This window comes from Perca flavescens, chromosome 21 (genome assembly GCF_004354835.1).
Source record: "Perca flavescens isolate YP-PL-M2 chromosome 21, PFLA_1.0, whole genome shotgun sequence".
NCBI lineage: Eukaryota > Metazoa > Chordata > Actinopteri > Perciformes > Percidae > Perca > Perca flavescens.
The window spans coordinates 18,393,531-18,418,002 of NC_041351.1; the positions used below are offsets into that span (position 1 = coordinate 18,393,531).

Genomic DNA, 24,472 nt, shown 5'->3' on the forward strand with positions numbered 1-24,472 from the left:
GGAGAGAAGGAGAGGTTTCGGCTGCAGAAGTGGAGATAAGCAGTCGAGAACAAAACTAGTCTACAGTGAAAGAGAGGTTGAAGCCGGATTCCGCACTAAAGCGAGATCAAGGTTGACTCAAGTCTTTGCTGCCTGATTAGATGGGGAGAGGTAGTGGTGGAGGAGAGCCGGGAGACCTGATCAACAGAACGTGAGAGCCCGCCAGAGAAGGAGAGAGAGAGAGAATTACAAGAGGACGCTTGGCGAAAGAAGCCTCTTAAATCTGGGAGCTGGAATTACAGCCGCAGAAACTGCAGAGGGGAAGCCACAAAACCACAGTAAGTGAATTAGGAGGCTGTAGCTGGAAAAATGTATAATGAAGCCATGGGCGGGGGAAGGAATTTGTGGTTTTGGGAGTGCTTTATATACTGTACCTTAATGAATTGATTTCCTGTCTTTAGGACATTCTCATTTCATCATTCTCCATGACTTCATCCCTTTCCTTTTTCCGCACCTCTTTAAAATAAAACCTGTTATACCCCCCCCTCCCCCTTTTATGCATACCCCTCACTCCTGCATCATGTCAGGTCTATTTGCCTACTCTCTTTCTCCTTTCCCCCTAACTTGCCTCACTTCTTGTTCTCTTTCTGTCTCCCACATTTCTGATTCCACAGGTGAAGATGCCTGCTAATGGGAACCGTCCCTTGAAGTTACAGTTTGGTCTAATCAACCATGAGGGTCGCTACCTCACTGCTGAGGCCTTTGGCTTCAAGGTACAAACATGTCATTCAACATAAAAGAATTGTAATAAATTTGCATGCTTTTTGGTGTCTCTTTTTAGGCATGCGCTTGTCAGATTTGTTGTACATATAGAACATAATAAAAAGCCTTCATGCTCTATGTCGGAACATTCCCTTCTCTCTCAGGTGAATGCGTCAGCACCCAGCCTGAAGAAGAAGCAGATATGGACTCTCGAGCAGGACTCTCAGGACACCCAGCTGGTCTACTTGCGCAGCCACTTGGGACGCTACCTGGCCTCAGACAAGGACGGCAAAGTCACCTGTGAGTCTGATGGGCACAATTCGGACTGCCGCTTCCTCATCGTGGCTCAATCAGACGGTCGCTGGGCCCTGCAGTCTGAGCAGCACCTCCGCTTCTTCGGTGGCTCTCGGGACTACCTGTCCTGCTTTGCCCAGGTAATCACAGATGCCGAGCTGTGGGCAGTGCACCTGGCTCTCCATCCGCAGGCCAACCTGCTGTCTGTGGCCCGCAAGCGTTACGCCCACCTCTCTATGGAGGATGGGGAAATCGCTGTGGATATGAACATTCCCTGGGGTGTGGCAGCGCTCCTTACACTTGTCTACCTGGATGGGAAGTACTGCCTTAAGACCTGTGACAGCCGCTTCCTCAGCAATGATGGGAAGCTGCTGACGCAGAGTGGGAGGGCCACGGCGTACATGCTGGAGCTGAAGTGTGGGAAGCTGGCCTTTAAAGACTGTGAGGGGAAGTATTTGTCTCCCATGGGGCCTACGGGCACCCTGAGGTCTGGACGGTGCTCCAAGCCGGGCAAAGATGAACTGTTTGACCTAGAGGAGAGCCATCCACAGGTGGTTCTGATGGCCGCCAATGGGCGATATGTCTCCATAAGACAAGGTAAGAAAAACACAGACACGTCATCAGCAGGAGATTCTGCCTTCGGGCCTTGCATGCATACACAAGCCACAACTTTTGCATCTTCCTAAGTTCCCTAAAGCCTGACACGGAACGTCTGATTAAATGGCCGAAGTCTGACCTTATGTGCTGCTGAGGGTGGTCACATGAGCCTGTAGTGGACACACTGGCCTACACATATACATAATGAAGCAGAGAGACAACAAATACTACAACTACAGTTACTATTACTAGCATATACAGTACATGCAGTGCACTGATACGCCCCCAGAAAACTGAGCTTACAATTTACATGTAAATGTAAATTGCATCCCCCACAAGTAACTTGTGGGTATGCTGAATATGCATGGTTGAGGAAATTGGCCACTCACTAATGATTCACAGCTGATAAGGGATGCATGGTATGAATGGGTAATGTAGTCTGCACACCACCATGCATCGACATCACATTGGAGAGTTGCATCTCTGTAGGAAAACAAGATAGATGAGGCTGATATAGAAGACTATCAGCCTCATCTGGGAGACCTGAGACGAATACGTCATTTGTTTTAGGGCTGCAACTGATTTAGGCTGGTCCACAGTCGGTATTAAGTCTTGCACTTGTGACAGATTTATTAGGCACCTATGTTGGGAATAACTACAGAAATATATTTCTCACCAACAATTTGCAATGAGTTTTTATGAATGAGTTTTAATGTTGTCAGAGACGGTGTTGTATTACTGGAATGGTGGATACTCTTTTATAAAATGCAGCACATTCAATATAATAGAAGGTTTGGCCAAATAATTTATCATAAATGGTCTTTTCGAAAATCCCCTTTCATTCCCTCTCAAATGTTCCTCCTGGCTTTGTTAGGTAATTGTGTTAACACTACTCTTTTGCCCCTTGGGTTTACTGAAACAGCTGCTTGTAACCTATAGGCTGTGCAGTAATTCTCTGTTGATACTGTATTATGTATTTACTCTTCGGTCTTGTGACAGGACTGTTGGAGTGTGTTATTTGATCAGCATGCAGGCACAACACCGCACTACTATACTGATGGATTACACCTGCTCCACATCGGCTTCAAAGTTGTTTTTTTACTCAAAAACTAGGTTGAATTTCTTGATCAGTGTAAAAGCTAGAAAAATTGTAATTGTGAAGATCACGTTTCATGTAACCAGAAGTGCACTAGACGGACTTTGACAAGTGTTCAGTTGCTGATGGTGAATGGTTTGCTGGTTTGATTTGAAACTGGATTTGGGGTGGATTAGCATACACATACAATGCTTGTCAGCATACTTGGCCATGACACCCATCCGCAGGCTGCAGATTCTTGTCTGCAGGGTTGAGTTACTTCAGCCTCGGGGGCTGTAACTGAATCTCTCCCTGCTCATTGTTCCTGGGTAGCAGTGGGAGCTTCAGACAGAAACCCGACTGGGAGCACTGTAAACTGGGGAAAGGAAAGATGTGGTGCAGTAAAACACACGCATATAGAGCAGCTTCATGTACCAATGTATGCACAGACAGAAATACTTGCAGCATGCTCACATTTTTCTGTTACTGTCTGTCTCTTTCTTTCTTTCTCCCTCTCTCTTCCTACACTTGTTCTGCACAAACAAAAGCTTTATCTTTCTCCGACACACTCACCCACACATAACCATACCATCCTGCTGCAGCGAGTGGTGAGTTGAGGTATGTTGAATTATTGATGAAGTTGGCCCCTGTTCCTGGAAGGCAAAGGGAGAGTCTGCTTTCAGAAACCCAAGCTGCCTCTCACCTGGGGCCAAAGCTTCTACCCCTCTGGGTCCCACTCTAACCCGCTAATCCAACCCAGTTACCCCCAGCACATCAGTCAGCAAGCAAACAAACTGTTAAAGGCAAGAATCTATATTAGGTGAAAGGTTAAATTGTTGAGTTGGACTAAAAGTGAAAGAAAAGTAAAAAATGGAAAATCCCTCTATGCTACAGTAGTACCCCAGAATTCTTCAGTACTTGGGTAAATATACCCTGTTACCTTCTACCTCTGCGTTCAACATGATTACTAAAGGAGATAAAGAGGAAAATGGAAAGCAGAGAAGGGAGGATCGTACTCTCAAAGGAGTTGAGGACAATGGGAGTATGTGTGGAGACAGGTGGGCTCTTCATCCTCCTTAATGTCACCTGTGTCTTTACACATATATTAGCCCCTTTGTTCCTGCTCCATTTAGCGCAGAGGAGTCACATACGCTATCTATTTTAAAGTGAGTAGGAATGCAGTGAATGGGTTAGTAATAAAATAGGGTCACTGTGAAGAAGGTAGCATGAATATATTTGTAAAGGTGCTAACGAAACAGCAATGGAATGCAGAAATGTCTGTCTGTGCCCTGATATAATCTTTATTTTATCTTTATTGCCTTGTGTGTGTGTGTGTGTGTGTGTGTGTGTGTGTGTGTGTGTGTGTGTGTGTGTGTTATGTAGATGATCTGCCATCATGTGTGTCATCACCTCCCTGTGGTCCACTCTGCCCTGAAAGGGAAAAAAAGATAATAGTCCAAACTTTCCATTAACATATGTGAAGACATGCACATAAATACATACATACACAAATGGTCCGTCCCAGAAACAGATACACTGAAAATAATGAATGGACTGAAATAAAAAATAAAAAAAACAGAAAATGCAGTTGTGGAGGATGAAGGTTTGGGAGAAAGAGGAAAATAAGGGACTGGGGGATAGTGGCATCATCTTACCATTAATAATAGATGTCAGAGCCAGCTATCGCTGATGGATTAGTTAGGCCTGCTCCACTTGCAGCCTGCAGGTAGGACAACGCCAGAAAGTGGAGCTGGATGGGGTCTGAGCCAAAATGTGTCTTTTTGTGATTGTGTTTGTAGATGCACCAGGGAGTGTACTGATCAGAATGTGTACTGTGCATATGATGACAACACCTTATTCCGTATGCTTGACCAACTGCTGTGTCAAAGATGGTCATCAACACAGCTATTGATATCCTCAGATTGCTGGCTTGGATTTCAGCGCATCTAATCTCTTTCTCCCCTATTCTCTGTTTCTTTCTCTTCCTCCATCCTCATCTCCTTCCTCTGTCCCCTCTCCTCTCATCTATCAGACAGCGGCTGCGAGGTCCCAGCTGAGCCCTGTCGGGGGATCATTTCTGGGTTGAATTAGTGTGAAATGGACACATGGAATAGGTAGACAAAGCATGACATTGAGTCGGGATGAGAGAGAATAAGAGTGATGGGCCCCCAGGCATAGCTGCAGACTACAGGGGCAGAAATTTATGCTTCAAATGCACTTAAGATCAATGATAATTTTACCAGTTGTAAGACCTCATGATTCCTAGTTTATCGGGTGTGAATAAGATGTGATTAAAGTGTCCTGGTAGCTTAGTAACCATGACATCTTTGTCGCATGTCATCCCCTTTCTCTCGCCTCCAGTCTGTATCTACGGTCAGATATCAAATTAAAGCAAAGTGCCCCAAAAGAATCTAAAAAACAGATGGGATTCACACGGCCATGAACCACGAGCTTAGGCTGAACAACTGGTATACAAATGTAACCAGGCCCTTCAAACTGGTACGTGTACGTGCATTTATGTTGAATTATGCAGATGTCATTAATATGTACGCATTCCTCGATAGTCTTAAATCACTTGCTGCATAGCTTAGATTTATTACTTGTGATGCCCTAAGAACACATCAACATGAATTGTAGAAGAAATCTGAGTTGACCTCACTTTGGACATCCAGACAATATCTTTGTCTTTGGTTTCCATGTTAGCGGCATCGCTCTAGGGATGGCATTGTTGGTCAATCGTTGGTTAGTTCTCCACTTTGGTCCAGACTGAAATACATTTAGAAATATATATAAATAGCGCCATCTACTTATGATATGTTTAATTTGTTCAATACTTTGGTTAATGGCAAAATATCTGCATATCTAATGAAATTACCGTCGGCCAGGTATAGTGCAAAGCAGCAGTTTAATTGATATTGGAGGGTTTTGATGGCCGTAGATCTGGAGATGAAGATCTGGTGGTAAGGAATACGTTTTTGTGCATTTTATGAATCAGATCATTCAAAGCAGAACTGGAGCCTGACATTGACGAGATTAGCTCAGACAACATGAGCTCTAAATGGGACAATGGTCAAAATACTGTCCAAGTAGCGGCCTCAAGAGAAGTTAGGACTGATGAGGGAACCTTATATAGTTATCTCAACTGCCTCAAGCTTGCTGCTATAAACACCAAATAGTATCCCTGGCCACATTTTCAACTTGGGAAGCCAGAAGAGCTCAATAGCGATGCACTTTCCTTGAATAAGCTTGGTCTTCAGCTGTTGTGACCATGGCTGGAGAATAGGAAGGAGGCGCCATGACTTCTAAACGCTAATGGATGCCCTGAAAGTCTTAGTTTTTCCAGAAATAGAACTGCTTCAGCTGAGGAACTCTTATTCAGTGACAATGTTGATTCAGTATAATCAGTTTAGTTAGAAAATTGTGTTAAAGTTTTGTTCGTACATGCACTGGACACCTGTAACGAGCATATTAGCATGTTAGCATTCTATGTTAATATTAGATCAAAACACCGCTGTACCTAAATACAGCCTCACTGAACCACTAGCATTGGTCTCATCTCTGTTAGACTTATGTTCATTCTCATTTAGCATTGTTGTATTTGTATTTGTCTTTGTAACCCTTGTATGATCGTTTTGGATGACAAAATTGTATTTTTTCTCACCTGCAGGTTACCCTTAACTGATCATTTTTGAAGTTTCAGTCTTTAAAGTTATAGTGCGTAGTTTCTGTCTCCCCCATGAGGAATTCAAAGTAATGACAACAATACTGTCGTTGCATCCACATGACACAAGCCTTCCTTGATTACACACCACCCCCACCCCTCCTCCACACGTTGCCAAGGAGAATAAAAAAAAAAACATAACGGACACTTCACAAGAGGTGATTATCTTCACTCAAGCTTCTGCACGCAAAAGTCGCTGTACTACACCATTTAGTAAACATAGCCATACTGAGAAACACAGAGAGAGTGTTGTGGAGCTGATAGGCTTAATTTGCTTTGTATCAACTCTTTTGGCAACAGGCAGTCATTATTATAAAAACGTTACGCACTAAAGCTTTAATTTATCATTTATTTTTAAAGCACTGTTGTCAAATAGTGTTCGGTTCTTATTGGTTAAATAAAAGTCCCCACATGAGTATACGTTGTGTCCTTTAAGATGTAAAAAACAGCATAGCCGGTTAATGCAGTGACATTTTTTAGCATGTTTTCCATATGTTTGATCATTCATAGCTCCGTTAGCTCGAGGGTTGAGAGGGGTTGGTAATTATCTTTACATCCCGCTAAGTGTGGACCATAAAATCCTCTGGTCTTTTCCTGTTTTTCCTTTATTCTTTTATTGAGGGGATTGAGGGATTGGACGGGTAGCACTTGGAAGCTGATTATATCAGAGCCCCGCTGTGAAGAGGGCAGATAGGCAGGGCCGGAGGTGGGGGTAGAGGGTGTCAGGGGTAAGGAGGGAGAGATGGGGGAAGGGAGGAAGGTAGAGAAGGGGGACCAGAGAAGGAAGTAGGGAGAGATAATCTAATTTGGGATTTAGCTCTCTGCAATCTGTCTCTTGGTGGTAACAAACAATTGTTTTCATTTCTGCCAACGTTTCTGATAATGCTGACGGTCGAAAATATTAATGTGGCCTGTTTAAATGTCACAAAGGACTTCTGAAATAGAGAAGAGGTTAATGGTAAAGCTGCCATCTGGAACCTGGAAGCCAAACGCATGCAGCCAGGCAGAGATGGAAGAATGTCACTGTGTTGTGTTTTTCGCATGTTTGACACCAATTCTGTTTAATGTGTTAGGAATGAAAATGCTAAAATAATTGGTTTCTGAGTGGTTTCTATTAAGTGTTTGGTAATCAGAGGTGTGGTTTCTGTTTGGATGTCTCAGTGTAATTGATGCACAGTGTTATCTCTGTTTAGTATATATTATTGTTAGAAGCATGCATTCTACACATATAGTGTGTGATAGCTTGTCTCTGGAAAATGTTCTGGGCACATTTAGTGCATTTATTTTATTAAGATAAATATTCTGCCCATAAAGGCATCCTGAACCACAATCAGTGAAAACGTATCTAGCCTCAGGAAGGTATGTGCTTGGCACATCAGATTAAGGGTGCTGTTTAAAACAACCTAACATCCCAAGATCAAATGTGATTACCAACTCCTTCACGCTGGGCCAAGTTAAACATAACAATACAAAGTGATTAGCAAGCTACTATGTTGCTGTTTTGCTTTGTTGGTTTTCAACTTGAGAATCCAGATAGGAAAAAAAGGAGGTCTGTAGAGGAATTTGTTTATTTCATGCACAAATTACACCTATTCACTACAATCAGATGTATTTTTGTGAAGACACATATTAATGCTGCCTTAGGTTTCAGCAGTAATTACACATATGCAATTTCCAACACTGCAATACAATTGAGAAATTGCTAAAATTGAAAGTGACCATTACAGGTCCCATACTATGCACATTTTCAGGTTCATACTTGTATTTAGTTTTTTTTTTTTTTGTTTTCTTTTACTAGAACATGTTTAGATGCTTTAATCTTCAAAAAACACATTATTTTCTTGAAGTCCCCCTCCTGAAAAAGCCCAGTCTGCTCTGATTGGTCAGCATTTCTTCTGCTTCTGAGCTCTCTGAGTCTCTGCATTTAGCAGCAGTCATTGCAACCAGGCATTACATGGCCGTCTTTTAAAAGAAATTGAATTTATTTATTCATTGATTCAGTTCCTTTTTTAATGGGAATTTTATTTATTAATAGTAAAGATTTTTTTAAATGGTTTTGGCTTGATCATGGGTTTTTCGAATTTCCACCTTAGCTGACAGCTATACGGAATCATGGGTTTGATCATTCACATTGTAATGAATTGAAATGACGATTTCCATTGTGTAACATAAAAACAAAAGTCATTGAATGCACAAACTGAAAGCAAAACAAATGGGTTCCAGCTTTTTTTTTCTTCATTTTTACTGACTGTAACAGCACTGTAATGGCACTTTCTATCTATATATAGTATAGTTGTGACATCACACTGGAACTGAAGTCCTGACTGCTCGTTTAAAGGAATAGTTTTAGCATGCATTCTGTCAGCATTTATTTGTGGATTGAGCGTTTTTAATAATTCCACAATATTTATATAGCACCTCGACCTGCTTTATAATAAATAAAGACATGGAAATCTCACTTCTTGCAATATGCAACCTTTAATAAAAAAATGTGAGCTGCAGAGAATGGATGGATTTCTCCAGATATTAAATCATCCTCAAGTTTTCATGCTGAAAATGCTTGCTATGCCCCTCCCAGGAGTAAGTCTTGCAGCCAATCAGGAAAATGAGACAGACATGGAGACATTTCAGATGGAGATCGACAAGGAAACCAAGAAGTGTACGTTCCGCACCAGCCAAGGGAACTACTGGGACCTGGTGGCCCACGGAGGCATCCAGAGTTCTGCCACTGAAGTGTGAGTGAATGCTCTCATATCACTTGTGCAGAGTGAAAGTGTCAGTTCTTTATTTTACATTTATGGGTTTACATAGAAACTGACTGTACTGTACCATTACAGTATATGCATGGTTACCTCACTATCCAAACAGAAATGTCCCACTTTAATTCACTGCTCCACATAAACTTTGACCTCTGAGTTCACAAGATATAAATCTAAATAGTCATGCATGCTTTAAGAAATAAAGTGAATTTCGTGACACAATGGCAGATCTGTATTTAAGAAATAATGCCACATTGTCACAGGACAGAAGAAAAAGTGACAGTTATACATGGAAATTATATATTAGTCCATTGAAAATAGAAGTGATTGACAACTAACACTTCAAGAATAACAATAGGGATAGTTGATTGCATGCATTAAATGACAGATACTAACATATATTGATAAATCACTTGTTTGAGTACATGATCTCAACCCCTGAACGTATCTTGACAAATACGATTTTTTAAACTTCACTCTCTCTTAGTTGACCTGCCGTACCTTATTTTTTTTATTCTTGCATGTGCACTCAACATGTAATCACAGTGGTGTAAAGCACTTATAATTGTAGGTGCTTTTATTTTATTTAAATTTGTATGCTACTTTATACATATGTTTATACACTACATTTCAGAGGGGAAAGGTTGTACTTTAATAATTTATGTGAAAGTCTCATTTTCTCCCCTGTGATCCCCAACTGCAGGTCAGCAAACACCATGTTTTCAGTGGAGTGGCTTGGCCACAAGGTGGCACTAAAGGCTAACAATGGAAAATACATCTGCACCAAGAAAAATGGCCAGCTAATGGCTATCAGTGATTCCATAGGTAAGAGATAATTTCAGGGTTTCTTCTCCTTTACTCATCTCTTTATCTTAACTAAATGTCCCTCCTCCCTCTGGCTTCTCTCGTGTTCTCTTATAGTGTTTTCATGATTTTCCTGTCACCTTTTTGTCAGGCGAGGACGAACAGCTTACTTTGAAACTGATCAACCGACCCATGCTGATCCTGAGAGGAGAGAACGGATTCATCTGCCATCACAAGAACTCCAACACACTGGATGGCAGCAGATCAGTCTACGACATTTTCACCCTGCAATTCAGTAATGGGGCGTACCACATTAAAGGTCAGAATGTGCCCACTCAAACACAATGGATTAAATGCATGTTTCTTCTTTTTTGCTCCCGTCTCAAACAAATCTGTGTTTCAGTGATAAAAAAAAACGTGTATCACATTACTTGATCACACTCCTGTCAGTCCACTCTGAATCACTGATGCACTACTACTGCTCTGCTCTACTCTGTGTGTGTTCAAACTCGCAGGCGTTGATGGCCGGTTCTGGTACGTGAACAGTGCTGGGCTGGTGTGCTCAGATGGTGAGGCCCCTGAGGATTTTGCTCTGGAGCTCGTGGAGCACCGTCGCCTCGCCATCCGTGGCAAGAACGGCAAATACCTGCGCGGAGACCAGGGAGGCACGCTGAAGGGAGACGGACTCTGCCTGAGCAGCTCAGCCCTGTGGGAGTATTGATACATTCCAATATTAGTCCTAACTCATCGCTGAGTTGATCGGCTGCTATTCACCAATCCAGAGCCAGCATCAAGTTCAAACTCTGTGGCACTTTGAGGGGGAAGACAGTTACTCATCAGTGAGGAGTTACAGCCTGTACTGATTTTAATCCCACTTCTTTTTCTCCTTTTTGTTACAAAGAGGTCTCAAAAGAGAACTCACAGCGATAACTGACCCAAAAGGCATGCAAAAGTGCAAGAAGAACTGACCATATTCAGCCAGGACAAATTGTGATGAGACAAACTATGTTTTGAGTTAATCCCTAATCTCAAAACAGCAAAAAGTAGTGTGAATGAACATTAGAGTTTTTGTGTTGTTCCTTTTTAGATTTTTTCAATGAGCATCCGTTGCCAGACCTAATTAGGCTATCGTCTGAAGCTAAAAATCCTCCTTTCAATAAATACATGGAGATTTCTCAATGTCATGAACCCCTGCAGATGTAAAGCTAAGCATCAGCGTGACGTACTGTACCGCTCTATCTTTTCATTGCATCCTCTTTCTACTTATGTTTATCTTCCAAACCTTTCTACCCCATACGTTTGACAGCAATGCAACAAGTAGTAACACAGGTGTGTAATGACGCTCATCCAGTTTAAAATACAATAAATCAGTGTGGCATTTGAGACAGACGTAGTTCCCATTATCAGTGAGGTCACCTTTTAGAGGTCTTTAGCATGGTATTGCTGCCTGAGGATGTTTATTAGTTTATTATCTGTAGGAACAGTAGAAGACTGTAACTGAGACTCATGTAGGCTTACATGTACATTGTAGCAGTACTAGTCTATATGCACAACGTTCCACTTCCGGGATTGCTCCAGTGCCGCCGGAAATTCCACTGGATGTCCCTCATTTAGGCTGGATGTCCGTTACCTTGGGCTTTCTTTGTGTTGGCATTTTTAAACTTGATTTATGAGGACTATGGTTAACTGCTACTCAGATCTCTGCAGGGTAAATCCAAACAGCTAGCTAGACTTTCCAATCTGAGTTTTCTGTTGCCCGACTAAAACAACCTTTGAATGTACGCATGTTCCACCAAAACAAGTTCCCTCCCGAGGCTATTTTGCAGAGGCGCCGTTGCTCCGTCTGGCGCTTGGCACCGCCCGAGACAATTGTGATTGGTTTTACAGAAATGACGATAAACCAGAGCTTGTTTTTCTCCCATCCTGGAAAGTTGTGTGTTGACAGGAGGAAGGTCTGGCAAAGCGAGACTTTAGCAGTACTAATAGGATCCTTCCAACCTGCAACTGGAAGGGGGTGGATTTTTTTTTATTTGTCCCTGTTTTGTTTCTATACATTTCTTCTTTCTGTTATGAACATAAAGATAAAAAAAAAAAAAAAGATACATCTGTATGACTGGTTATGTTTTGTTTTAGTACTCTCACATTTCTAACAGGAGAATAGGAATCAAAGTCAAACTTTTTTGGTCTGAATCATTTATAGTTTTGGTGACTGTCATTCTGCATCATCATCGCTACATGGACCCACATGGGGAAATCAAATTCCACTGACCGACAGCGAGTCAGTCGGTACTTGTTTTCCTCCTTGTTTGTAAAAAGCCAGTGTGAACATGAACTGGACCAGATAAAAGACAAGAATGTATAATTTTTTTTAACCTTGGTCCTGACCAAATGACCCAAACTACAGGTGTGTAAGCACCCCAGACGTCAATAGTACACAATAATTTAAAAAGCTTGTTCCCTTTGACTGCAAAGAAACAACATAACCGGAAGCTTAACGTCCACATACAAGCATACTCCTTAGACCAGTTGTTCCCAACAGTGCTCCCATCTTAAATGTGAGGCATCACTATGATCAAAGGGGGATAAGAAAGAAAGATGTGTATCTCTGTAAGTTTTGCGCTCTTGTGAAATACTTTCAACTTTCTGGGGCCCATAGAAACATTCAAATAACAGTCTAGGAAACATATCTTTGGTTAAACTGCTTACCAATCATGTCCATACTCAGGACATGTCCATGTGATTAGGTGTCACAAGTAAACATTGCTTCAATTGTATGGGCTCACAAGCCAAAACAAATATGGGAACCAGTAGTTACAGTCATAGTGGTCGAACAGCACACCGTCCATATGGTGGAGGACTTACTGAGATTTTTCACTTTGAGGAAAAAATACTCTACTCTAAGTAAAAACCCTGTATTTACAATTTACCCAAGTAAAAGTACAATCACATTAGCAGTAAAATGTACACACGGTATCAAAAGCAATGTACTGTCCAAGTGTTTTATTATTTACAATAATGTTGTATTATAATTTCATATTTCTAATTCATTGCTGTGTTAGTAGCATTCAGAGATCTGTGAAGAGGTAGAATCTTTAGTTAGAGCAGAGGAAGTGTTTTTTTCTTCTTCATCCCATCTTCATCATCTGCTGGTGCTGGTGAATTGCGTCTGACGTTTCAAGGCTCCAGTGTTATTCGTCGTTCGGAGCAGAGGAGGAACGTCTTCTTCATTGTCTGCTATTGCTGAGATTCATTGCTGTTTCAAGGGTCCACTGTTATCTGCCATGTTGTACAACAGCTACAAGTATCAAGAGGTCAGCATCTGTACAGGAAGCAGAGATTTCCCTCCAGTCTGACACTCCAACCTGTCAGGACCTGCTGCTGCTGCTGTGGACATGTCACCTTGATGCGAGCAGGTGTTGCTATTTCTGGGAATAACAAGTTTTTCTCCACAGGATGGCCACAGCATGATCAAGAACAGGAAGTGTCTGCGCCATAAGTACTGTTTTTGTCATGGCGGGAGCAGCTGCTTTCAGTTTTTGATGTGATGTTAGCTGGAATTTATGCTGTTTTTAGCTCGGCACAAAGGAATCATTATTACTGCCATGGTGAGCACAGCGACCCTGGTAGGACTGCCTGCTGCCTTTCCTTCTTATTCTGGAGATTAAGAGAATACACGTTCATGTTCTTAATGATGAAAATGTGTCTGTTAGGGCTGGGCGATATGGAGAAAATCAGATATCACGATATTCTTATCATATCTCAATGTATTGTGGCGATATTATAGGGTTGACTATTTATAAAAAAATCTTCACAATGAGATTTGAGATAAATAATCTTCAGTAAAGTGGATATAATGACCAAGTGGGTAAAGGTAAAAATAATAGAAGAGCTAGAACACTCTGGTAACACAGAAAATGACATCTCTTTACTTTAATGCAGCCTTTAAAACCAGGAAAAGACAACACTTAACCATTTAAGATATTACGATTTCCAAAATCTAAGACGATATCTAGTCTCATATCACGATATCAATATAATATCAATATATTGCCTAGCCCTAGTGTCTGTACTTAGTGATCCAGAAACAAGAGGAACAACAGGTTCGACTTTATACATAACATTATACGTTTTCTTTATGTTGTACTTAACGGTTGTTCCTTTTCAATATTGAATTCAGAGCAGCCTGTATTATGCTTGTGGCTGATTTAAACATGTATTCATTGTACTCACGGCTGTGTATTAAGAGCTTAATCTTGCAGCATTAAACAAAACTGTCAAAGCACTAATACTCATGAGACCTTAGAGAAGCTTTAAAGCTTTATTATTTTTAGAGCTGTAGAGCATGTACAATAGCAAAATAATGAGTCACAAATACAATAACATTCAGAGTGATACAAAAGCACATTTGCCACAGCAATGACAATTATGGACATTATTTTTCACGCATCATCTGCAAAGACGGGACACGTGACGATGAACGAGGCCGATGGCAGCAGTGTTAAACAATAAGGAGGGGGTTTTCTCGGAGTTCTCGGTAAACGCTGAGAAGCGACCGGGTCACCTGCCCTGTGGACACGCCCACCCCGAACGCCCCAGAGATTCGACTTTGCTGGATCTGCTGCAACAGGTGCTGACATGAAAGGTGGAGGACAAAGAAGAAAAAGAAATTAAAAAAAAGAAATAACACCAAGATACTTTAGACGTAAACACAATCATAGACAATGCAGCCCTAATGGACAAAATTACCTCGGCCCGCTGCAGTACCTGTCTTAAACCTAAACTCGGGACCCCCTTTGTGGAAGCAGCTTTCTCAGGAGCCCTCTGCAACAGAGTCTGTGTGAAGGAACAGAGCAGACAATGAATCGGACGGAAATTCAAGAGAACGACTTAGGTCTCTTTCTCATACGATCCAAACTGTCAATGCCACAACTAACATGTTTGATTGTATCACTTAGTCTTTCCATAATCGAGATTGCTGATGTTTTGAGTAAGCAATTAAAATCCTCCCCAAAAAATGTGTGATTTGATGTCAGACAAAACTCACCCTACTGTAAGTTTCTCTGAAAATGCTGAAAAGATTAGCAGTGGGTGTGTTTGTACCTGTACCCGGCACAGCACAGCATGATGCAGTCCACACACTGCTGCTATAGATGAGCTCTCAACCTGAACCTCCACCGCGGTCCGGGACTCCTCCTTCCCTGCGCTCTCCTCTTCTACATTTACCTGGAGAACAAAAAAGCAACGATTACTTGTTTGACTGAAATGATACAAGCTAAAATTAAGCTTTTATGGGTATACGTTTTAATCATTCTTTACCTCTTTTGCCGTCAGTTTGACTGTGTGTCCGTTTGGCCCTCGAGCATGGACCACTGAGCTGCTGAGTGCAATCTTGTCTCCTTGGTGTCCCGTTGTCACTCCTCCAGGACCTTCAGACAACATCCATTCCAGCAGAGAAAGGCCCACATTTTGAGGGGGCCACTTTGGCATGTGAGTGTCCAAATCGGAGCTTTTCAACAATAGGGTATCCCTCAGTAACTCTGACGACACCCGGATACTTGCTGAATACTCTCGCTCAGGCTTTGAAGCACTCTCTCCTCCTCCCTGCCCTCTTCCACTGCACCTGACCCGGCGGGATCTTAAAAAAGATTGGACGGTATCTATCGTGTTGTTGGATTGAGATGTGGCCTTTTTATGGGTGGCTGTGGGACTGTTCACCTGCAGGACGTGCAACCAATCCACTGTCAGTGCATTTAAGGGCAAACTGATGCAACGACTCTGCAGACGGGGAAGGTTTGCGGCCTCCTCTCCCAGGAGACTTGTGAGTGAGAAGATGAGTGAGCAGCTCACGGTCATGGGGAAGGATGCTTCGCCTGCGGCTGCTAGGGGCAGCGACACTTCTAAAGTCTCCCCTGGATGGAGATTGTGGAACGGGAATGAAAAATTTGTAGAGGAGCTTTCCCCTCCAGCACTGGGAGGATAGGACAGAGGAAATACAGCGATGCTCAGTGTCCAGCCGCGTTCCAAGATATAAGGACTTGGATTATCCAGGACACATGTCAGGTTCAGGGAGTCTTTTTGAAGCAATCTGCTCCAACTGGTCACGCCATGACATCTGATTGGCTTCTCCTGGATGGGAAGATGCTCTTCACTACTTGCACTGGCTTTCAGCAGGAAGCTGATGTTAAGCACCTGATTCAGGTGCCTCAGAATTTGGTTTTTGGATTTGATGGCAGTTTTCAGCACTGATGCTCTAAAAGGAAAGCAAGGAAAATCAAATGTATATCAACAGAAAACTAACTATTTTCATTTCATTTCATTTATTTGTATAGCACAAGTAAACACAACAGAAGTTGACCACTGTGCTTCACATGACAAGAGTCAGGAAAGATAATAGAATAAAACATCCTTCATACAGCAGAAAACATAAATAAAAATAAGAAATTGACTACAATAAACGTATACCTTTCACAGACGTCCCCGATAGCAGACAGGAGGTCCCTGACGCTGCGTCCCACCAGAGCAGAAGGCCCCTTGGACAACCTTGCATCCTCTCTCCCCGCAGGTAAGGTAATCCTCTGGAGCTGCCCTCTGACAGACAGCCCCAGCAGCTGAACTTCACCTGGTAAAAGGTAAAAGCAATTAGGAAAAAACTAATAGTTTAGTCTTAAGGGTTGCAAGTTAAATGGAAAGGAGGGTCACTGCCTGCTGCAGACTTGATGCACACCTTTATGCAAAATGTAACAGCATAAAGAAAGATTGTTCTGGCTTGTATATTAGTCAACTAACATGCAGAGACTTGGGACAGCAAATCAATCCCTGTCACATATCACCCTTATTTTCTCATGTATTTTCTGTCAAAGTCACACCGGCCTCTGTGAAGAGGATAACATGAATTTAGTGTTGGGGGGGGGTGCATTGCGCGCTTGAACACACTTGACCCCTAACTAAACCATACCATACCTATTGCCTAAATGTTAGGCCTGTTTACCTGCAGTGTTGCATCTAGGCTCAGCCAAGGCAGCAACTCTACACACATTTAAACTGGTGGGGCTTTGGAGGGCTGCTTCTGTCTTCCTGGATGTCTCCTCATCCTTTTCTTGGCCTTCTCTCTGAGATAATCCCTCAGATAGATCCAGTACCAGCAGGTCTGACCCAGTGCTGTAGTAAAGACAGTTTTTATCCACACAGCCACACATGACAGGCCCAGGTACACACCCTTCAATAAAACCAGTTCTGTTGCCCCCTCCCTCTGACCCTCCCTTGTCCGTTTTGATCAGCACCACTTTCCCTAGTTCACCCACTGCCACCAAACACTGTGCATGTCCCGGACCCCTTTCCATGACAACAGATGCTCCAACAAATACAACTGGCTGCTCAAGGCTGTGCAGGACTCTGAGCCGCGATCCCGGGAGACGCAGAGGGAGAAAACACAGGCAACCGTCTGGCAGGCCACAAAGGATGACTGGTGACTTGGCGAGGGCGGCGTCGACCCCAAACAGAAGCTTGAAGAGGACCGGGTCGAGGCGGACGTGATCGTCAGTTAAAGTTGCCTCCGATGAAGGTGGTGGTGTTGCATCATTAGAATGGACACAAATCAGCACAGGCCTCGTTCTCATTGCTGTCGTTCCCTCAGTGTCATTGCGTTCAACTCCTGACACCAGCGGTAGACTGAATGAACTGAGCATTTCATAGTTTGAGGATTTGTACAGAGTCAACATCCAGGATGTGTCTGTCTGGGAAAGAGTCAGGAACACAGAGCCGACGAGGAGCACTGATAACACTCCTTCTTCTGCAACAACAAGAAACTCAGAGGGGATTTTCAGCTCGGCGAGACTGGAGGATGCATCAGCTGGGGAGCTGGGAGCTCTGCACAGGTGAAAGATCACATAAGTAAGAAGAGGCATTGAGAGGATTCAATTTAGCAAGGTTTTTAGAACACAAGGGTAATTATTATTCATGATTATTTACATTATCTGTGAACTAGAGGACTAAACATAACTATTGTTCTGCAGTAAAACTGGACCACCTATGTGAAGGTTCATACCTGGATAGCTGAAATTGTAAACTGACACAATAAACTCCGCTCCTACAGGCTACATAGAGGAGCTGCTTGTCATGACTTCCAACCAGGTCACTCACAGGATCAGGAAACTGGAGGACAGCCTGCAAAACCACAACATAACAGTCAAACATACAGAACATGTCGACACATAGTTATAGTAGTAATCTAGCTTTGCAGTGTAATTGGGATGCCTGATCATCAGCGTTTAATTATGAGTTAACGCAACTAACCGTGAGTTTTCTCTCCTCAGTACTGAAGACATAGACCTCGTCGCTGCCAGTGCAGAGGAACACATCTGTTCCCAAACCAAACTTGACCCTCGGTGTGCATGATGTTCCTGACAAGCCAACTGCCCAAGTCTCAACAGCACACCGTCCTTCCATGGCCACAACACCGAAGAAGAAAAAGAAACTGACTAGTCTGCATATGTAACGCCAGACACACTGTTAACGCTGTGAACTAGGTGAGGGATTATACAAGCGCTAATGTGAGGCAAAACCATAGACAGTATATAAGGGCAAAACTGAGCGGTCTTGAACCGGTTGTTGACAGAGGATGGGATGTCCTCACAAAGTTCCGCGCGTCGTGTTTTGGACCAATAACCACCAAGAACTAGCGTGGCTCCGCCCTCCAAATGAAATGTACGAGAGTCTGGTAGGACGGTAGGACCAGGCCAACCAAGAACTACATTACCCATGAAAAATAAACGGAAGTGTGATGCCAAACGGTGGATGTGGGTTTGGGGTTTTTATATATATATATATATATATATATATATGGTTTAAACTTCTGTCTGGGTTCAGGGAAAGACGACGAGAGAAATGTGTTCCATCTTCTTTCATAAACCTTTTTAAACATTACTGTAGTTGTTTGTTTTATGTTCAAAGTTTTAGCACCAGTAAAAGTTGACGTTAAAATGTTGCACGCAGCCGAACACCATACAAAGCCACAACACTAGATGGAGTATCTGTGCGTTTTTCATGGTGTTGATCCACGAAGAAGAAAATACGGGACGCTCGTGATCTTCATCCACCAATCAAAACAGTCGAAGTGGACGTTCGCCAAAATTTGAAAACACCCTTTAGCTCGGTGGCTTTATACTGTCTATGGTGGTAACACGTTAGTTCAAGCCAAAGGACATTTAACGCGAAATACAATGGAACTATTCAAAGAAGAGGACATTAGAATGTACTTTTATGAGAACAGACTGAAAACTTTCGAGGGGTGGCCCTTCGACGAAGACTGTTCGTGTACCCCGGAGAACGTGAGTGAACAAACGGTTGACTTTTGCTATGGCTAACGGTAGCTAGCTAACACAATAACAATTAGATCTAACGTTAGCTGGCTAGAGTAAGAAACTGGTATTGGTAACACAGGCCTGTCAGATGTAAGATTGAAAGTTGTGTTGCTTATTCATTTAACAAATGAAAGTCGCCCTAATTTGAAGTCAAATAACAAAGCAAGTGCTGTAGATATTGTTAATTGTTGATATTGTTATTAGCTAAGATTTTAAAAGAATAACGTTACCTGCATAACCTGGAGCTCAGACACAGGACTTGATTAAAAGCACTGGCTTTAGTTCATATAGGTAAGAAGGGGTGCAACTAATGTTTATTTTCATTGTGGACTAATTTCTTGGTTATGTTTTCAAGTAACACATTAACCATTTAGTCCATCAATGTTCAGAAAATTGTGAAAAATTGCCAAACCCAATTTTCAAGGGCCTAATGTGACCTCTTCAGTTTGTTTTGTCAGTTCCTAAACTCAACGGTACTCAATTTACAATGATATAGAGCTGAAAAGAGCAGCAAATCATCACATTTAAAAAGTCAAATGCTGGTAAAATATGCAAAGGGCTGATAGATTTGCTTCACTCACCAGCCAAAAAACAACAACAAACGATGCCACAATTACCTGGAGCCCACAGTGACATCTTTAAAGGTCATTTTGTCTGACAGGCAGCCAAAACTCAAAAAGAACTGAAGACTTTGCCTTTTTTTTGCTTGGAAAAGGACTCAATCGTTTTCTCTTATTTTCTGTGGATCTACTGATCAGTTAATCTGCTTATTGTTTTAGTTGTCGACATTTTTGCTTGGTAATGGAATATTGATTGAACCAAAAAAAGTAGTTGTCAATCAATGTTCACAACTTATCTTTGAAGCAATAAATACAGCTACAATTTCAAATTTTATTTATTTTTAATGTGGTCGGTCTGTTAATTTGTTTCCCCAGATGGCCAAAGCTGGCTTCATTCACACCCCTTCAGACAACTGCCCAGACATCGCCATGTGTTTCTTCTGCCTCAAAGAGCTGGAGGGCTGGGAACCGCAGGACGACCCGGAGTAAGATAAGCACATTAGTAGGCTCATGGGTCAGAAACGCAAATAAAAGGACAGGAGATTTATGCAGCTTCATTTCTTAATCAATTTATGTTATGTTAAATTTATGTTAATGGTATAGTGGAGGATTTTCTTTTTCCGGGTGGATCATCAAGACTATTGGTCCTCCTAGTTGTCAATCATTCTGGTGATATGTTTACGTAAGGCCGTTGTACGTGCACGTCCCTAGCTTTCAGGTGTATATGTGTGGTGAGCTTGAGCTACAGTTTCAGCCGTTCATTGAAGCATTGAAGCTTTTGGGAGAATATTTCACACGCTGGCGTGCGCTTAAAGCACAGGTTGGGCTTCCCACTGATGCCTCAGTCGTGAAGTTCCTACTCCACAGGTAAAGTTTGGCATGCTATTTGGAGAAATCCATTTAAAATCACTGCTAGTAAAAGTTGATGTAAGCTATGATTAGCGATGCTAACCCTGGCACAAGTCACGCACCGCGCACACACGGTAAACATCTCAATTTGTGAAAAAGTGCCAATCCTCTTTTTGGAAAGTAGGCTTGTATAAGCCATGCCGAGTCCGACAGCAACTTGTAAACAGTGCACTCTCGTGCACACGTTTAATAGGCGTTCCTTCTCGGGAGCAGGCAGTGTTGCACATGTGCATTTTTTCAAAAAGTACAGAGGGCGGTTCTTTTCTAAAATTCGGGAAAATCCTCCACAATACCTTTTTAATCTTATTTTTCTAATTAGTCTTATCTCTAGAGAAATAGGTTGACTCTGTACAATGTAATATTACTCAGCAGGGTAAAATGACAAATAGCTCAACAAGCAATCGCACAACATAATTATATGCACAAATAGCAAAGTAATCAAGTAGGTTGTAGAGTAAAATATATAATCAGTATAAGCATATAAGGTAAAGGAGCACTCCGGCAATTCAAAATTTCACTTCCATAAAGTTAGAGGGCTTATAAGAGACAGATTTAACAAAGAATGGTCATAGAGATACCTTAACCTTTTTTTTCTTATTATGGGTACACTGGACCCCCTGATTTCCCATAATGCAAAATTATAGCGTCTTTTTTTTTTTAGACCCTCTCTGCCTGGTAAACAGCCACATCTTGTAAATGCCACGTTAACACAGACTTTGCATTAAAAATGTGTAGTCTTCAAGACATCGTCATCAAGGTTATTTTCTTAGACTTCAGAAATCTTCAGAAGACATTACTGCTTTTGCTGGCTGAGTGATACTTAACATGACTAAGAAACTGATCCTAAACCTACATTGTGTACTTTTTTGAGTTGATTCTTTACAAAAAACCCTTTTTGTTCTTTGACAAATATGTGCTCATTCATGTGTAATGACTTCCACCAACTAATCAAAGTATTCTCGTAAGCATAGAATCTGACATTCAGAATACATACGAGCGACTCGCTCGAATGACGGCAGCCATGTAGCGCCTCCATCTTTTAAAATACATTAGCCAAAGAGGGACATACCTCGGCCTTCCGCCCACTTACACCTATTGGCACCGTGATGAATGCCAGGGGGAGATTACTCGCCAGGGAAGCGAAAAAGAGAATTAAAACGACAACGCGACAGGCAAAGCAACAAGACCAAAGTTAATATTGGAGTGGCTAGAACAGCTGCGTGTAAACGATGGAGAGAGCTAATTTCGGGTTCGGCCACCGTAGGAGGAAGGGCTGGAAAGTAATATTCAGTTGGTTGTCATATACAATTCCACCGCTAGATGGGAGGAATTCTTACACAATGTAGCTTTAATGTGTAAAATATGTGGAGTACCTTTATAAACTTTGAAACTGGCCAAATATGTTTTTAACAGAAAATTATTCATAAATGCATTTTGAGGCAGCTCTTTTGACCCAGGGACAGTTTTCCCTTTTTGGCTGACTGGTAACAAAATCAAGATCCGATGATACAACTAATGGACTAATGAATTAAAAAATTTTTTTTTAAAGTGACAATATGTAACTTTAAAATGTTTCTGGAACTGTGTAATTTTTCATCTGAGGATCCTAAATGACCTGTAACAGTAAATGCAGAGTTTTTTTGTGATTGTTGTGGGCAAAAATCCTTGATTATGCAGCATGTTTTCTTAAAAAATGAGATGGAATATGCGGGATATTTATGCAATTATATTTAATAAAATTGCGGGAACTTGCAAAAATTGCAGGAACTTGCAAAAACTGCGGTTTGATGAAAAAAAAAGTATCCCCTCAACACCCTGCTTTTCGATGATGTTCACGTCGCGTAATTACGTCACTTCATAACGTTCCCATGGCAACAGGGGAAAATGGCTGCTCTTGTGTGAAGTAAATGCAACATTTTTCAACTTTCTGCTAATATATATTTGACGTTTTTGCAACGAAAATGCGGGGATTATGAAATCATGCAAGAAATCGGCAATTTATGCGGTGAAAGTGCGGCGTATTTGAAAAAATGCGGCCCCCGCATAAATATGCGGACTTTGGCTGATTATGCATTGAATTATGCGATCGCATAATCGCGTTTTTCTGGAGGGACTGTACAGTTAAAAGAACGCTATTTTTATATAGTTTTTATTAATGCCTTTGCCCGGGTTTGACCAAGTCACAAAATGATTTACGGCCGGTAGACCAGCTCTACAGTGACACATTCTGGTGGGTCACAGATTTTGCCGTAACACTGGAAAAGCCTATGCAGCCAGGTGAAAGGTAGCTGGAGTTTTCTTTATATTGCTTATACTTTTGACCACATTTCCCACTTATGTTATAATTCTCAAGACTTTCCTCCTTGGTGTGTTACATCATTATTCAGTGTTTGTGACTGTTGCCGCAGCACTTCAGACATGAACTATCTCAACTCTTTGTAACTATGTACATTTTTCCTTTTATATTCATGGTCATTGAAATGGCAACATTTATTGTTTAATCACTGTTTACAAGATGGTGTATATTATTTAGTGTTATTCTATTGTTTTCTCCACAGTAAGCAGACTTGTATCGGAAACAGACTATTCATTTCCGAGCAGAAACCTTACTTTACGTAAATAATGTAGTTTTGATCAAGAAGCGTTAGAGCGCTTCAGAAAATGACATGCCATGGGATTACATCACAGCCATATGAAGCTTTACTGAAACATGCTGTACAGGTGTTTCCCACATCTATATTTGCTTTAAATGACGCCCATGGATGATGTAGAAAAAGTACAGTGCCTGGTACTATGTCCATTCCTTCCATATGCGTGTCTGAAATATTTGCTCCCCCTCATCATTGTCTCGTTTTGTTGCCAGAAAGGAGCACAAGTCTCATTCACCGTCGTGCCAATTCATCGCCCTGAAGAAGAAAGTAGAAGAACTGACTGTGGAGGACTTCTTGAAACTACAGAAGGAGAGGCAGAAGTTCATCATTGTATGTTCTTCAGAGAACTCCTTAAATTTCCCATTACTGACTTATATGATGCATCATTTAATCAATTGACTGTTGGATAAAACTATGTAACTGCCAACATACTTTTCCAATCTCGTCTTTTAGCGTTTCATGTTTTATTCTTACATGTCTTCAAAAGTTATTTATTCATTCAGTATTTATTTTTCCATCCATAATCCCTGGCCAGGTGTGAAGTTGGCAGCCTACAAGAAACAAGTTTAAATCAATAGTTGCGATGTACAGCGCGACTAAGATCTCCATCCGTTAACTCATTTCCTGTGAGAACATTATGTCTGATCCAGATTTCATTTCCTCCACTCGCAGAACAAATCCTGTAATGAGAGCATCACCAAGTTTGAAGAGGCAGCAAAACTGAGAAGAGCCGATATAATCAAGACAGCCATGGGCGAAGAGTGACACCATAATAGATGCAAATGAATGAAGTGGGCGCTGTGTGTGAAAGATTCATTGTTGCTGGCTGACTGACTGGTTTCTCTCACTGGACTTATTTCCTTGTTTCCTTTATGTCTTCTTTGTAACATGTGGCATATCTGTCATCTTTACTGTTTTCACTTTATATATGTTTTTTATTCATTAAACTTATTCAGTCTGGTTACACTGATTTATTAATTTGAGTGTGGGGGGTGGTATTTG

The 24,472-nt window shown here is 41.7% G+C and overlaps 3 protein-coding genes across 3 annotated transcripts; 2 read left to right on the top strand and 1 right to left on the bottom strand.

Moving 5' to 3' along the window:
• Positions 1-659: 659 nt before the first annotated feature.
• Positions 660-11,596, top strand: fscn2b (fascin actin-bundling protein 2b, retinal). Its single transcript, XM_028568375.1, has 6 exons — positions 660-752; positions 906-1,632; positions 9,007-9,163; positions 9,891-10,012; positions 10,143-10,310; positions 10,507-11,596. The coding sequence occupies exons 1-6, from the start codon at positions 660-662 to the stop codon at positions 10,710-10,712; spliced, it is 1,473 nt and encodes a 490-aa protein (XP_028424176.1). The 3' UTR covers positions 10,713-11,596.
• Positions 11,597-14,293: 2,697 nt separating this feature from the next.
• On the bottom strand, positions 14,294-18,723 carry faap100 (FA core complex associated protein 100). The gene is made up of 8 exons (XM_028567934.1): positions 18,284-18,723; positions 18,036-18,154; positions 16,980-17,857; positions 16,454-16,610; positions 15,308-16,241; positions 15,092-15,214; positions 14,738-14,824; positions 14,294-14,621 (listed from the first exon to the last, which is right to left on the bottom strand). The coding sequence occupies exons 1-8, from the start codon at positions 18,434-18,436 to the stop codon at positions 14,490-14,492; spliced, it is 2,583 nt and encodes an 860-aa protein (XP_028423735.1). The 5' UTR covers positions 18,437-18,723; the 3' UTR covers positions 14,294-14,489.
• Positions 18,724-19,020: 297 nt separating this feature from the next.
• Positions 19,021-24,434, top strand: birc5a (baculoviral IAP repeat containing 5a). Its single transcript, XM_028567732.1, has 4 exons — positions 19,021-19,317; positions 20,286-20,395; positions 23,683-23,800; positions 24,143-24,434. The coding sequence occupies exons 1-4, from the start codon at positions 19,210-19,212 to the stop codon at positions 24,233-24,235; spliced, it is 429 nt and encodes a 142-aa protein (XP_028423533.1). The 5' UTR covers positions 19,021-19,209; the 3' UTR covers positions 24,236-24,434.
• Positions 24,435-24,472: the final 38 nt, after the last annotated feature.